Source organism: Epinephelus lanceolatus, chromosome 21, assembly GCF_041903045.1.
Source record: "Epinephelus lanceolatus isolate andai-2023 chromosome 21, ASM4190304v1, whole genome shotgun sequence".
Classification (NCBI taxonomy): domain Eukaryota; kingdom Metazoa; phylum Chordata; class Actinopteri; order Perciformes; family Serranidae; genus Epinephelus; species Epinephelus lanceolatus.
In genome coordinates, this window is record NC_135754.1 from 16,115,488 (window position 1) to 16,130,949 (window position 15,462).

A 15,462-nucleotide genomic window follows, 5' to 3' on the forward strand; every position below is an offset into this window, starting at 1 on the left:
GAGGACCTTGAACTAATGACTAAGGAGAAATCTGGACTCCACGGCTGATCCAGTCAGGAGCCACTGTTGTAAAGTATTTCAGTCGACTGATATTTCTGTGGTTCGTTTCACAAAGTCAAAGACACTTTCACAAATTCTCGTTATTTCTAGCTTGGAATTACAACTCAGAGTCTGACATTACGTTTTTTTTTCCGACTCAGTTGCTCGTAATTACGACCTGAATAATAAGATGTGAACACAGCGTAAGCATGATTAAGGTCATTTCCCCGCCCTAATAGGTTCAATAAAGCTCACTCAAAAGGAGTGTGACAGTGAGAGGCAATCAACTTCATTGTGTTCACGCCCGCACAGTCCTCAGATGACACCTAATCAGCCAAAATAATTGAAATCACCCGTACAATGGGTGTTCAAGGCCTTTAACTCTCCCAGAATCCAGAAATCCTGCACACTGCCGATCATTTGGCAACATCTTTAGGGGGAACACTGCGGCCCTGACCTCCTCTCTCTGGGGTGGCCAATCAGCAGGATGAGGGACTTTAAAGTTGCCATTTAAGCCATCCCATCGCCATGGTGATGCTTGTTCCAAGCTGGCATGATATGGGTGGCGGGCTGGATTGCCTTATTAGCTGGCTGAAGGTCACCACTGAAGACAACACTTGTGATATTTGTTGACATTTTGCAAATGGACAGCAGCTCCCATTACACCTCACCCTGTGGCCACAGAGAGTCTGGGCCTAGAATCATTACATTTGAATTTTTTGGGGAAAACTAGAACTGTGCAACACACTGATATATCAACAGATGTCGTCTTAGATTATGGATATCGTAAGTGTTGTCTTTTCCTGAAAAATATATTTCAATCCTGTATCCCTGTCTTAATTGATCATTTATCTCTTGTTAGATGCCAAATACGAGTCAAAAAACTCTGTATCACAGTATTTTTACACCAAAGTCCTTGTCTTTCTCTCTCTGTAAAACTGTTTCAAATGTCTGATGACTCATCCTGCACTCAGGAACACTTACAATAGTTAATCCAATCAAATAAGACTTTGGGCAATAAGCTAGCCATACTGGTCATAAAAGCACACTTCACCATTTGAGGGTTGTAGACAGGAAGAGTTGTGTGTTTGTTAACAGAGGGGAAAACCTTTGTTTTAATTTCCAAAACAATGTGGCTGAGGTCTAATTCATTCATCTCTCCCTCGTCCACCTCTATTGGTGGGTAAAAATAAATTAGTGTTTATGGCTTTTCTGATATGCTTTTCGTAGCGTTCTGCTCACACTGCCTGCTACGGTTAGTGAACGAGAATCGATTAATTCACACCTGACTTGAGGCCTCCACTAGCCAAGGCCAATGGTGTATTCATGTGCTCCTCTGATAGTCGTTCTTCTGATTTTGATGTGTTCCTGAGCTTTCAGGTGTAATGTGGAGATAACCTTGATGCTAGAAAAAGATATGTTGGATTTTATTGCTCAGAGCATTTAAACAACAAACTGATCAGGTGGGCCATGAAATATGATTAGGAACTCATTTTTCAGATTATTCCAGCACCACATGAATGCAGCGCAAGGCTGTGGAGGTATTTGAGACACCTGCTACTTGCCCCTCAAAGAACGACACATTGTGGTGAGTGACATTTCTGGGACATTGTATTGAACTTACATAGCCTACCTACATACAAGTGGGATGTTGTATCGATGCAGTAAATTCAATGTTTCAAATGTATTAATGGAAATTCATACATGATGACTGGTAATAAATTGGAAGAGAAGTTTTGTGGGATGGGCAGCACTAGCTGTGGAACCAGCATGCACCATAATGCCAAACTGACACCATATTTGCAAAACTCAAAAGGTCTGATATATTTACATGTGTCAACTTGAAGGAACCAATACTATTACAAGAATTGGTCCGGCCATCACTATTCTCCTCCTGATCCAACAGTGAGGAAGGTGTTTGGAGCCAATCGTCCACTCAGCAGTGGAGTGCTGTTGAACAGAATCGCCCTAAACTCTAAGCCCATCCACTTTTTAGCAAATCAAATTCTCCCATTAAATTTGAATCCCATTTGTAACAGTACCCTGGTCAAATATTCCTTTTTAACTGGAAGATATGTCCCTGTACAGAACCTACACACTGTCTATTTTCTGTTTTACAAAGACTTAAATTCATGTCATTTTCTGAACTTCCCAGAGTGCTCTAGCTGCTCTATTATTTGCCTTTACCCTCTTAGTCTTTATATCCACGTAACTGATGATTATTTATCAAAAATCTCATTGCGTAAATAGTTTGTAAAAGCACCTAGAGTCAACCCTACAACATCGCTGTTGTGGTATTTGGTCAAATATATTGTGATATTTGATTTTCTCTTTATCGCCCAGCCCTAGGGAAAAACAAACACCAACAAGTTTATCGACCTATCGACTCTCAGGAAGCAAACATTTTGACTTTGACTGTGCATCTGTTTCCCCCACAGCAGTTAATGAAAGAGCAAACAGAGATCATCAGGGTGCGATATGGACGAAATAATTGCCAGTGTCGCCACATTATCGAATACCCTCTGCTGGAACAGAATTAAATTGTCCCATTCTCTTGAAACCCAGCGATTATCTTTGACAGGCTAATCCTACCAACACACTGTACTCAATGATCCATCATCTGTGTTTGAACACTGCTTCATTAGTCCAGTAGGCACACAGAATATTCCTCTGATGGCGTTCTGTGTATCAGAGTGTGGGGGAATGTGTGTGTGTGTGTGTGTGTGGAGAGAGTGGGGGTGAAAGTGAGAGAGCCACAGAGTTATTTGAAGGTTGTGAGTCTGACACTTTCAAGCGTGCTGTCTCTGATCAGAACACTGTTGCATATGAATGACCCCCTACCTACTCTCCATGAATGTACAATGCACCGGAGGTCTCTCTCTATACTTCTCTCCGTCCCTCTCTCTCACTCACACACACACACACACACACACACACACACACACACACACACACACACACATGCTCTGAACTGATAGACAGGATGCAAATGCTCTGACAGAAAATGTGATTCATCATGGCTGTCACCGCTGTCTTGTCAGGCTACATTACAGAGCACAGGATATCTTGCAACATGGTATACTGTGTGACATGTAATAGACTTGGCAATGATGTAATGATGCCTCCAACCTTAACTAATTTAATGTGACAACATCAGATAGATGTAAGCACTTAACACTGAGCAAATAGATACACACACTCTCAACATGTGAGTGTGTAGTATGCAGCCCCATGCAGTATTAACAAACTCCATCAATTATTAATTAAATGTATGGTATGCTCTACTCCATACTGTGTACGCAAACATTATCTGTGGATTATCATTCAATACAACAAATGCGTGCTTGCTTTTACACAGGCTGCTCATCTTCTAATGACTTCTTATCTGCTTTTGTTTTCTTTACTTATCTCAGAGTGCGGTCCACTGTCTCTCACTCTATTGCTTTCAGTTTACAATAAGGCTTCTCGCTGTAAATTAAAGAAACTCAGGTATGTTTTAACTGCACCTTGCTGTCTCCCTTCCTGTCTTTGTAGCCTGGTGCCTCAGATTCCTGTACATCACATGCTGCCCTGGGTCCTAATCTGTCTCTGCTCATCTTCATCACACTCTGGAGGCTTGAACCAGCACATCAGGAGCAGGTGCAATGCGAATTTCAAACACCAACTAGCCCATAAACGCTAATGTGTACATAAGCGTGTTGCTGCGCCTGGTTAGTTGCATTTTAATAGTGATTCCCAGCTTCCCCAGTTTCTGCCCACTACATTTCCCCTCACCTGTGATAAAACACATAGCCGGAGAACTCATCAGTTCTATAAACCGTCCTGCCATCCCCTCACGCGCCCAGCAGGTAGAGACCTGTGCTCTTACCTTCTCCCCCCAGCTTGATTTCCAGGCCCTCCAGGGAGTTGACTGAGTCCCCCTCCTCCAGGGAGAGCCTTCCAAACAGGCTGCCAGCCATGGTGAACAACACCTCTCTACAGTGCACACACTCACAGTAACACACCCAATACTGTATCTGAGGCAGACTGAGAGACCTCCCTCTCTTCCTCCCTCCCTATCTCTCCCTGATTCTCTCCTCTTTCTGCCAAAACAGCTCCTCGCTCTTTCCTCCCTCTCCACCTGCTCTTGACGTGAATGTGTATAAGCTATGCCTGGCTGAGCGTCTTCTCCTCCGCATGAATGAATGGAGACGAGAGAGGGTTGTGTGCATGAGCAAAGAAAGGAAGGTGGGGGAGTGGGGGAAGAAAGAGGGAGGGAAGTATGATGCTCTCTCTAGGAGGAGGGAGAAAAGGAGGCAGGACCATTTTTTTCCCTCCAGGCTTCCCCGTGGGGGTTAAGTGGGGGAAAGAGGAGCAGAAGGCTGGCTTGTTGGGAGGAGGATTGGTCAAGGAGGTGGTGCGTGGGGAGCTGACATACAGTATATATGAGTGATGACCCTCCGTTACTGACATCACAGTCACAGGTACAAACACAGACAGCCTTGCAGATGCAGTCAGTGCTTATTGAGAAATTTATATTTGTGCTTTCTGCTCATAAATAAAGTCCCTTCGCTGACAGGAGTTGAAAAATATCCCACTGTTTAAAATCAAAACTGACCCTACTCTAACCCTTCTCCAAGCCTGTGCAAAAATAGCCTTCCCAAGAATGCTGCTTTTTAATTTAAAAAAAAAGACATGAATTGGTTTGGAGAACAATTTACTGTGTGTTACTAAAAATGCCAGTCATCCAGACTAAGCCGTCGGCTGTTGTACAAATCAGGACTGACTGACAGCCCATTACAAAAAAAGAAACTCCGCACACATTTCAACTCTCTGTGGAACTGCTTTTCTCCCTCGATCCGACAGCTGACTCCTGCAATTTATTACCACACGATAAAATACTATAAAGCTTTGAGTTCTAGATTTGGTCCTCTGTTAACCAATACACTGAGACTCCTAATTTCCAAGACATCTGGCCATGGCTATTCAATCTTTTATGTGTCTGGATCAAGTGCCCTCAGCACTGAGTGAAGAGGAAATGCATGGAAGTGTGGCTACATGCCAGTTTAGAGACTAATATGAAATACAAAGCTACTGCAGTCACAGTGCTACATTTTCAACTTTGATATCAGTGCCAAGGTATACGTCTAAAAAATTCACTTTGATACATTGCCAACAAAAGAGACCATCAATGTGATGCCAAATTTGACTTCTAATTTCAGTAATTCTCCTACTTTTGCACACAAGTTGAATACATTTTTATTTTCAGTAAGAATAGTCACATGTTTATTTTCTTATCACCCAGATTAGATGCCCTGGGATCCAGTGTAAGACATGCTGCACTGTTTGGAGCAGTTGCCATGTCTTGCTCTGACTCCAGAAGTCTGCTCTCCAGTGCCTGACTGAAGGAGCTTCGTTCACTAATATGTGTATAGAAAGGTTCTTACTTTGCGCACAAAATAAGTGTGCACACAAACTTGCCATCGATTTCATGACTCAGAATCTAAGGTGACGTACGTGTGTGTGCCTGCTATTTCCATCAGCATACTGTCACACCTCTATTTCTCTGTATAAGAAAATACCTTTGCCCAGAGGTGTATCATGAAGTAAGTGGCCCAGGTCTCTGCTGCTACTTATCTTACCGGTTGTTTCACACTGTGATTTATGGCCGTCATTACAGACGCCGTCACTCCAAACGCAAATGTTTGATTATTTTGGTAAAAATAATGGATGTGGCTACTGTGATGTCAGCTATTGGTTTTTAGACTTGCATTTTAAAGCCTTGAGTTCGGCATTCCTGCTGTTGCCATATTGGTTCTTTTGAGCCTGAAGTAACCACATTTGGATGAGAGGTTGGAGCTGTGGAGGAGCAAGGGGTGGATGTAACTCATGGATTGTGGGGATGCCTCGCAGACAGCCTGTCACCCAAAGGGGCCCTGCTCTTACTTATGTGTAACTTTAAGTCTTAATAAAATGTAAACAGGTGAGTTATATAGAAAATTGCCTATTGCCTATATTGGCTTTCTTCTGGAGCCAGCCTCAAGTGGCCATTCGAGGAACTGCAGTGTTTGGCACCTCTGTGTTGGCTTCATTTTTTAGCCCCAGAGGTTGCCACTTAGTAAAGTCTCAGGGAACTGCTGCGATGCTCAGAATACAAGTTACAGCACTCTATCCATGCTATTTTAGTACATCAGAAATGAGCGAGAAATAAATTCCACCCAACTGTTTCACTGATAATAGAGTTTAGAACTACATTTGTTTTCTTCTTGCTAATAATGGTTTTGCCTTTGTCAGGCTCTACATTATTTTGTGGTTGAATTTCTTTAAATTATGACAATAATTAATGAGGATGATGGGGCTTCAGTTTTATTGTTATTAAAAACATTTGGCCAATGAATTAGTAAATTAACGGTTTGAATATTGTTGATGGTCCTTTATCATTTGTGCGTGGGCATGGACTAAGGCAGCTCTAAATTTGTTACCAGAGTACAGACAAATTTAGGAAATTAAATATTGATGAATCCCTGACTTGTACCCATGGTTTAAGCACAGACTTGTGTTACGCACTGTTTGTGAATGTCTTTACAGCATCTTTAAGTTTAATCTTTCACAGCAGCCTTTAAGTGGTATCAAACTGCCAAACTATCACATTTTAATCCAACAGCCTTAAACAAATAATTAAAAATTCATTCATATAACTCAAAAAAGTTAAAATCTCAATTGCCAAAGTGCCTCTGACCGATGGAAGAAGGTGACTGCAAATCACTTAACCCTCGGGGTTTCCCGCCATACTATCTCAGTCATCACTGATCAGTCATCAATCCATAACAAGACACATTTGTGTGAGGGTGCGTGCACGTTCCTGCGTACGCTCGTGTACATTCGTCCTACTGGCCACTGGTGCAGATTTAACGTGCATACATGCACAAGTGGAAGGCTGCGAAGGATACAATGGCAAATCCTCCGAGGCATGACAGATCTAAGAGTGGAGTTTTAGCGCTCCATTAGCCAGCTCATTAAGTCGCATTAGAACTCTGGAGATGAGATACATGTCCTGAGTGCTGGAATAACCACAAACCGTTCAGTATCTCCTCCCTCCTGTCTGCCTCCCGATATCTCTCTCACTGACACGCACACACACGCACGCACGCGCGCACACACACACACACACACACACACACGCCCCCGTCATAGCGAGACAAAGCCACTTACCAGAGTCAGAGCTGGATGTTGCCACGGGCATTTTAAGAATTGGTTCCTCCCAGTATCCTCGGCAAAACTTGTTAGGTCAACTGAAATGAAAGAGAGTGCAGAGAGAGACAAGGGAGATGCATTGAAAACACTAATGAAGTATTGATTGTGAATATGAATGCAGAATCCCTTGGCTGTCAGACCACTGAGGCTGAGTTAAGGTTCAAAAAAATGGCAAGAGGGTTAAAGCGCTATAGTGCTATAAAGAGCAGATGTCTAACGGGACTATTTCCCACAGAGCCAAAGTCAGAGTTTTGCATATTTCATAGCTTGTTTTTATAGCATGTCTCATTGCGATAAACTGCGTTGTTGCATTGAGGCCCTCTGAGTCCAGCACAGGGATCCGTGGAAGTCTAAATCCAGCCACAACAAAGAAAACAAATCCTATTCTGTCATAATCACATTCACAGTCAGTGGACTTACGTGTGTGCACGACTCATTCTTAATTTGCCTAAACAAGCTCCCACACACATGACAACTGGTGCCTAACTTTGTTAATAGCTAAAAATAGAACGACCAGTTGCTTTGGCAACACCCAAACAGTTTTAGCCGTCACATCCGTGGGGAATACTATTAGCAACAGTTGGGAGGGATTGACTAAGCGGGTGAGTGGGTGGGCAGGCCAGCTAACATTAGCTTAGTGAGGATCTCTGTTGATTCTAATTGATCCATTTAACATCAGGCAGCATGAAAAAGCAACAAGCATCACAGAGAGAGACTGGGAGAGTAAGCACTCGCTGTCCAGAGATTCAAAACTGGCTTATCAGGTGAGGCGGAATTTGTGAAGTACACAGAGTGAATAGCAATTAGAGTTGAGGAGGGGGTGTGTAGAACATAAACAGAATAGGCAATCAATAGTCATGAGGGCGAGGAGACAAACAGACAGACAGGAGAAAATAGAAGAGGGTTGAGGAGAGAACAGTCAGGCAGAGAGGCTCTGGCTGTGTGGAAACACGAGGTGGGGATGGGGGGGGGGGGGGGGTCAGAGAGGAAGAGGAAGAGGGAGGAGGGGGGGGGACAGACAGAGGGAAAGCGGAGAGAGTGAGAGAGGAAGAGAGGAGAGTGAGATCAAACAAGAACAATGGTGAGGAGGGAAAGAGTGCAGCTGATGAGGGAGAGACAGTGGTATCCAAGGATGCTAATTCCTGGTTGCCATGACAATAGCTATTCATGGTGGAACCAGTGCTGTGGTGGCCAATACCCAGTAACGTCACCACGTGGCCACTGTGTAATGTGTGTCAACAATAAAAATCCAATTTCAGCCTCATCACCACTGATCAGATTTACAGTGATGAAGCATCTTCACACAGTGTTCCAGCACCCGGGGAATTACCTTACAGGCCATGTGGGGGCGCTATCAGTAATGGTACAAAAGCCTGCTATATTTCCTGAGTGGCTTCCAGCATTATTTATTTAAGAGACCTGCTAAATATATTTCTTCTTTCAGACTGAATCACATTTCTCTTTTACTACAGATCAGCTGGCATGTCTAAACTGGCTTTCTGGGTGACCTTTTTCATTAAAAGTCTGGTTAAAGCAAAAATAAATATATGTTATGAGTTTGTCACACCACAGAAAAATGTGTTATTAACCACCCAGCCAAGTCTGAATGATTAAAGAATAACCCAGTAATTTAAGACTTTAAGAACCTACTTCTTTTTTAGTTTCTCATTGTCAATGAACACGAATATGCAAGCTGTAATATTAAAGACATCTTCAAGCTCAGTGGTATGTAATTCTATTAATTTGATTCTTTGTGCGGAGATCAAAATATTCCCAAACCCTATTTGTTCAGAGGTGCAGTGCTGCAGTTTATGTGTTTACCAACACATCCCTAGGCACCAGTTAAAGATTCATCTTATAAACTACTAAATGTGAAGCCACTGGAGAAGGGCATGTTTCAATTATAATCCTCGATATTGATCCGACAACGTGAGCGGAGCCTGGGGATGCATTGATGCTGAAACTGTGGAAGTTATCTGGGACACCTGTATTATTGCTTTCCATAAATCCATCTGAATAAAGTCCTTTACGAAGCAGCAATCTCCAGGGCTGAAAAATGAAGCCAACACGGATGTGATGAAAACTGCAGTTACTTGAATGGCCACTTGAGGCTGGCTCCAGAAGTGTGTCAATCCCTATAGATACCCATGTTCACAGACCAGACTTTACAGCAGAAATAAACATGTTAACATCTGGTACAAATAACGGTTTTGGTCACTTTTGCTAATTTCAAAGTTTATGACAACTGCATGTCGGAGGAATATTTGATATTAGTCACCCGTTTACATTTTATTAAGGCTTAAAGTTACACATAATTAAGGGCAGGGCCGCCTTGGGTAACAGGTATGGCGAGGCATCCCCATAATCCATGAGTCGGATCCACCCCTCACTCCTCCACAGCTCCACCCTCTCGTCCAAATATATTGACTTCTGCCTCATCAGAACCACGATGGCAACAGCTTGATTGCCGAACTCAAGGCTTTGAAACAGGAGGCCACAAACCAATAGGTGACGTCATCGTAACTACGACCAATTCTTAAATAGTCTATGGCCTAACACACCAGGGCGTGACGAATTAACGGCATGAAAAAGCAAAATACTCGTCAGCATCTAAACTAGTCATACACGCAGCAATGCAATTTACAACAGATGCAACAGGTCCACCATTGTCGTGACGTTGGGACATGACGTATGGTCTGCACAACTTGGTTGGATGATGCCTTTATTTGCTGCGCGAAAACGCACATAATATTTGCATTTCATCTGAAAGTCTTCATGACAAAACCAACAGTTGGGAAAAAAACGTACGTGCAAATAAATGTTTAAAAAATGCCCCCGGTGTGTGCTCCACCTCAGCGTCCGTGGGTAAAGCCCACCAGGAATAATGGTTTAGGATCAGGCTCAGTGGAACCGGCTAATGATGGGAGAATTTCAAGAGTGGGATTGTTGTTGAGGAGTGGAAGGAAAACTTCTGCATGTCCAAAGCATCACACGTATCTTTCATTGAGCTTTTCACCCTTATATCAAAGGGGAATCTGCAGTGATGAGATCTCCATTAGGTGTGCAATAGCCTGTACACTTTACAACCTTTGTGACGAGGGGAGACTGTTGAAGACAGGAAATGCCGGCAAGCACTTGGAGTAATTTTTGGATTCTAGTGTGGACAGAGATATTTGTGAAATGCACGTTGTTTGAAATGGAGGGCGTTAACTATTGTTTTAAAAAATATCTATATAGGTGTAGAAAGAGCTTAAATGTATCCTTCTATGAATCCACTGTTCATCATCCATTAATCCTTGCAATAATCTGGTTTATTCTGCCATATGTTTTGATGCTGCCCATGGTTTTTGGTCTATATTTAACTCCCTCTCTTTGCCTTATGTAATAAATCTATTCCTCCTAACCCACGGACATGTCATATCATATTTAGAATAGCACGACCTGAACTCAGTGTAACTGACTCACAGTGAAAAGCTGTCACATTTTTCCAATGCCTTTCTGTGTGTGTATCAATTTTAGTTGAGTGTAGGCGACTTCATTATATTTTCGAGGTAGGTAATAGTTTAATTTTTTTTACCTTCATCTTTAAGTTAAATGGTTTATCTTTTTTCTGACTTGATCCAACTGGAGGGAGGTCAGGAATGGGCAAATTGATCAGTATATGTGGTTGTGGTTGTGACACTGAAGCGCATTCCTAGATGCTGAGGGACCAAGCTCTTTTGCAAAACTCTGATCAATGCGGATCAGGTCCTTAATACCACATACCAGTCCCACAGGCTTATCCATGGCATCCCCTGTTTGCACTGTGAAATGACAGAGCTTGTTAAAAGTATGCAGAGACCACACGGCCGCTAAGAAGTCAAAGCCGATTGCAGCGGAGCTTGGCCGCGCTCGAGCTGGGCTGACACACTGGGGAGGGGGGTTGGGAGGAAGGAGGGTTGGGGGGTGGGCAGGATGTTCTCTGCTCTCTGACTCTGCCATCCCTCGTCCTTATTTTATATTACTGAAGGAGAATAATTGGCCGAGATCTAATGATGGTGCAGTCATCACCAGTGGTGACATTTTCTTGGTAATTGGTGGCATTTTCTTGAAGAAAAGCCTGGATGTCTACCAAAGTGGCAACCAGTAATCAATCCCTGCAATCAAGGATTAAATAGGTGTCCTTAATGACACCATTAAGACTAATGTAGAAGTTGAACAGTGTGTATATAAGTGATCCTTCAGTGAGGTCAAAGTGGGTATTTTCACACTAGCTGCAGGTGGAAAATACCCTGCAGTTGTGCAAATTGTGAGTCAGTCTATCTCTACAGTAATGCTGTGTGTATCTAAACTGTCTCTGCTCTCTGAGTGATTTTCCCACTCTCTCTATTAGTCAACTCACACACACAGCGACACGCACTCACACATATCTCCATATTCCACATTGTATTGCAGGAAGAGAGCAGCTCAAAAGCACAGCTGCCATGACATCATTTTTGCAGACCTGCTATCATCTCTACACTGTCAATCTATTAGACAAGAGGACAGCTGGGTGTTGGTGAGTGCGTGTGTGTGTGTATTTTTGTGCATGCACACAGATCTTAGACTTATATTTCTAGACATTTTTGAGGCTCCTTAGCAAATAACCCTTTCCAGTGTAGCAAAAGACTACATTTAAATCCCTGCATTGGCCAAGTCTTACATAATGAGCGATAATGAGGGTAAAGGTCAAGGCTTTGGTGTCTTAAAAATATCCCTGAAGTTCAAGGAAATATGTGATACTTTTAAAAATAAGATTAATAGTCTTTTCTACTGTACTCCTGCTATTCCTTTTCTTTTGAAGGATTTTGTCTGCAAGGTCTGCAAGCCTCCACTCTCACATGAAACCAATGTACTCTTGTAAATTATTTGATCACACATATTTCTCCATAAGCGAGGGTCCCCACTAGTGGCTGAGGGAAACGTCCATTTCTTTCAAGCCTGCATCCGAGAACTGCAATTTCTTCAAATTGCATCCTCCAGCATATTTTGATCTGGAACATTGACACAAGTAGTAGCCCAGGTGTTTGTATGCCAAGTGTAAAAGGCCTTGAGCTGTTCCCACAGTGAGGCTGCATTAAAGCCTGTAAACATGCTCACACACACACACACACATACACATGCATGTACACGCACCAGCGACCAAACAAGTCTTAATCCACACATGCAGGCTGGCGTCAGGCCTAAAAATAACCCTGTGCTCCCACAGGTTCAGCTCCTCTCATTACTTTACAAGGGAAAACTGTCGTATCCAAGACAACCGTGAGCAGCTCTTCGCCTTTTTCCCCGGCGCTTTGCCATGGCAACAAGGGAAAATGCGTAAAATAATAATAAGTTGGAGCTAAAATTGGGTCTATTAAAAGGTTTGAGCTACACTTCAGTACAGAGTTGCTCTTTTTCTGTAGAAATGATTTTATATCAGGGTCACTGTTGAATAAAAAAGAGTTTAGCATTCACACAGCAGGCAGGAAATCAATTCTGACAGAGCTCTGCAGCCAAAACTAAGGCTTTCAAACCTGTTGTATTAAGCTCCAGTGGCCTGAGCACAGCACGTGAGTAAAATTAATGTTCATTTAAATGTAACTTCTTTTTTTCTGCTTCTAATTTAAAAAAAATTAAATTAATTGGATTATTCAGAGTAAAGTCCCAAGTTAAATTTAAACTTAAAGGGGCAGTTCATCCAAACTACAAAATAATATATTTCCATAAACGCCCCTAATGGTGCGTAATAAAACAGAACACTTTGGTTTTATGTGTCCAGACCTAACACATTCAGGGCACTAGGCAAACTTCCCTGACAACCCCCTCCTCTTATTAGGGCCCGAGCCTAGAGGCAGAGGACTGCTCAAGGAGCAGTCCTCGCCAAAGGCGAGGACCCTCTTGTTTTTGCTGCGTGCGTTTATTGTGGACCAACTCCAACAGTAGTGGACTACTCACAGACCAGTCCTCGCCAAAGGCGAGGACCCCCCCTATACTTTTTGTTGCATTTATACTCACAGACCAGTCCTCGCCAAAGGCGAGGTCACTATTGTTTTTGCTGCGTTTATTATTATTATTATTATTATTATTATTATTCTTTCTCCCGCCGCCTCTTTGAACTGGAATTTGACCCCCTAAACATGCTCAAAAACTCACCAAAATTGGCACGCACATCAGAACCGGTGAAAAATTTTAGAAAATCATGACATTAACCCCTAAAGTGCCAAAATGGGCTCTCTAGCGCCACCTAGGCACATAAAAATGGCCGCCACGGCCTGTAGGAACGTCGTAGAAACATGAAACCAAAACTACCGTGTTCGTCTCATGAAGACCTAAAAATCACGCACTGACACCCCTGACCTAAATCCAACAGGAAGTGAGCTATTTGCCCTTTCAAAGTAAGATTTTGCCTTAAAACTGCCTTTCCTAAAAAAATCTTCTTCTCATACACCGCTTATCCAATCGGCTTCAAACTTGCACAGATGACAGATCAACTTGTTCTAATCAAAAGTTATTCGTAACTTTTTCATTACTCGCTTAGTTTGGATTTTATGGGCTCCATAAGGTGAGATGTCAGAAAAACGTCCTGGCGATCTTGGAAAGCTGTCCCATAGGAAATGAATGGCAGCAGGGGGGAGAAAGACACCAATCTTAGGGCTTTTTCTAGCATTTACAGCGTCTCCATACTTTGTGCTACAGACTCCATTCCAACTCTCAAATGTTGCCACAGGTCTCATCTATTCACTCATGTTTTCATCTTTTTCATATCTTTTACCATTTTTCATCTGTGCCTCTCAAAGTACCATGAGCAAAAGTGGAGAAATTCTCAGTTTACAATGGGTGTGTATTGCACGGAATGCTGTGAGCTAGAGTGGAGAGGGCTCTAAAAATCGTCTAAAACTTTTGTCTTTAACTCGCTGCCATGGCCACAATTTTCACTGTACAGACACAATTTATACCACAAAACGTAGGAAAATTTGTCCTGCTCACAGATATGTTGACATGGAATCTCTCACACGTACACATTTTTGCTGAGTGGCTCCAAAGCGAAGGGAGCGCTGATTTTTTTCTCATTCACTCCCATGTAAACTCTGAGGAGACCAACGGTTTGGGTATGCGAAGCATTTGTTCGAGGAGTTAAATCCCTTTATAAACAGCCTTTGGTGATCTGCTTTCCTGACGTGTCTGTGTCTGCCACAGGTGCGGGCAAGTCATTAATCGCCATGACAACGGCTGCACACACAGACACAGCCACAGGGTTCTCTGGTCTGTGTGTCTCACAATCTTTAAAGGACAGATTACAGCAGCAGAAACTTCATTTGAAACAGAACACACACATTATTAACCCCTACAGTGCCAAAATGGGCTCTCTAGCACCACATAGGTGCACTAAACTGGCCACTGCAGCCCGTAGGAATGTCGTATCAAGATCAAACCAAAACTGGAGTGTTCGACCTACAAATAACACACTAACACCCATGACCTAAATCCAACAGGAAGTGAGCTATTTGTCCTTTCAAAGTAAGATTTCCCCTCAAACGTGCTCTTAAAAAAAAGCACATCTCCTCCCACACCGTTTATTGTGTCGGCTTTAAAGACGCACACATACCAGTTCAACTGCTGCTAAACAGATCTTCTGCATAACTTTATCTCTCTCATGATCACATTATTTTGATGATTGGACCAGCGGTTTGGGAATGGGAAGAACTTCTTCGAGGAGTTAAATCTCCACTAAAACAGGTCTCTCTGTGTTCTGTCACTCTCTCTCTCTGCTCTTCTGCCAGGTGCACTTACTTCATCACCATGGCAACCGCTGTCACACACAAACTCACAGAAACATGATGTGTGTGTGTGTCTAAATCTTACATGCAGACATGACAGGGGCACAATCTCCATTTTAACCCTTTAGGTGCCAGAGTTTATTGAGGAAAATAATTCCATTTTCATTTCAACATTTCAAAAGGCTGTGGCTTGAAAATGGTGAGAGATAAAGGCATACTGTAAATGAGAAAACTATTCATCATGACCCAAAGTTTGTCATGGGAGTAAATTAACTTATCTAATTTGCATATTGTGACGTCACTAGGCAGCAGCCATATTGGATTTCATACATCTCAGTAAAACAACATTTTGAACATATTTACATAGTAAATTTATTTTGTTTTGTGTTGCTTTTGTTATCTCTTCCTCAAA

The 15,462-nt window shown here is 42.6% G+C and overlaps 1 protein-coding gene across 2 annotated transcripts in view; it reads right to left on the reverse strand.

The window, feature by feature from the left end:
• mpp2b (MAGUK p55 scaffold protein 2b) overlaps positions 1-15,462 on the reverse strand; it is a 67,283-nt gene that overhangs the window by 42,181 nt on the left and 9,640 nt on the right. Inside the window, exon 2 of one of the 2 annotated variants that reach the window (XM_033611986.2) lies at positions 7,231-7,310. In XM_033611986.2, coding sequence (XP_033467877.1) covers positions 7,231-7,261 — 31 coding nt within the window. In that variant the 5' untranslated portion in view covers positions 7,262-7,310. Of the gene's footprint in view, positions 1-3,907; positions 4,194-7,230; positions 7,311-15,462 lie in introns of those variants that run through there. The other variant, XM_033611985.2, reaches the window with a different exon arrangement.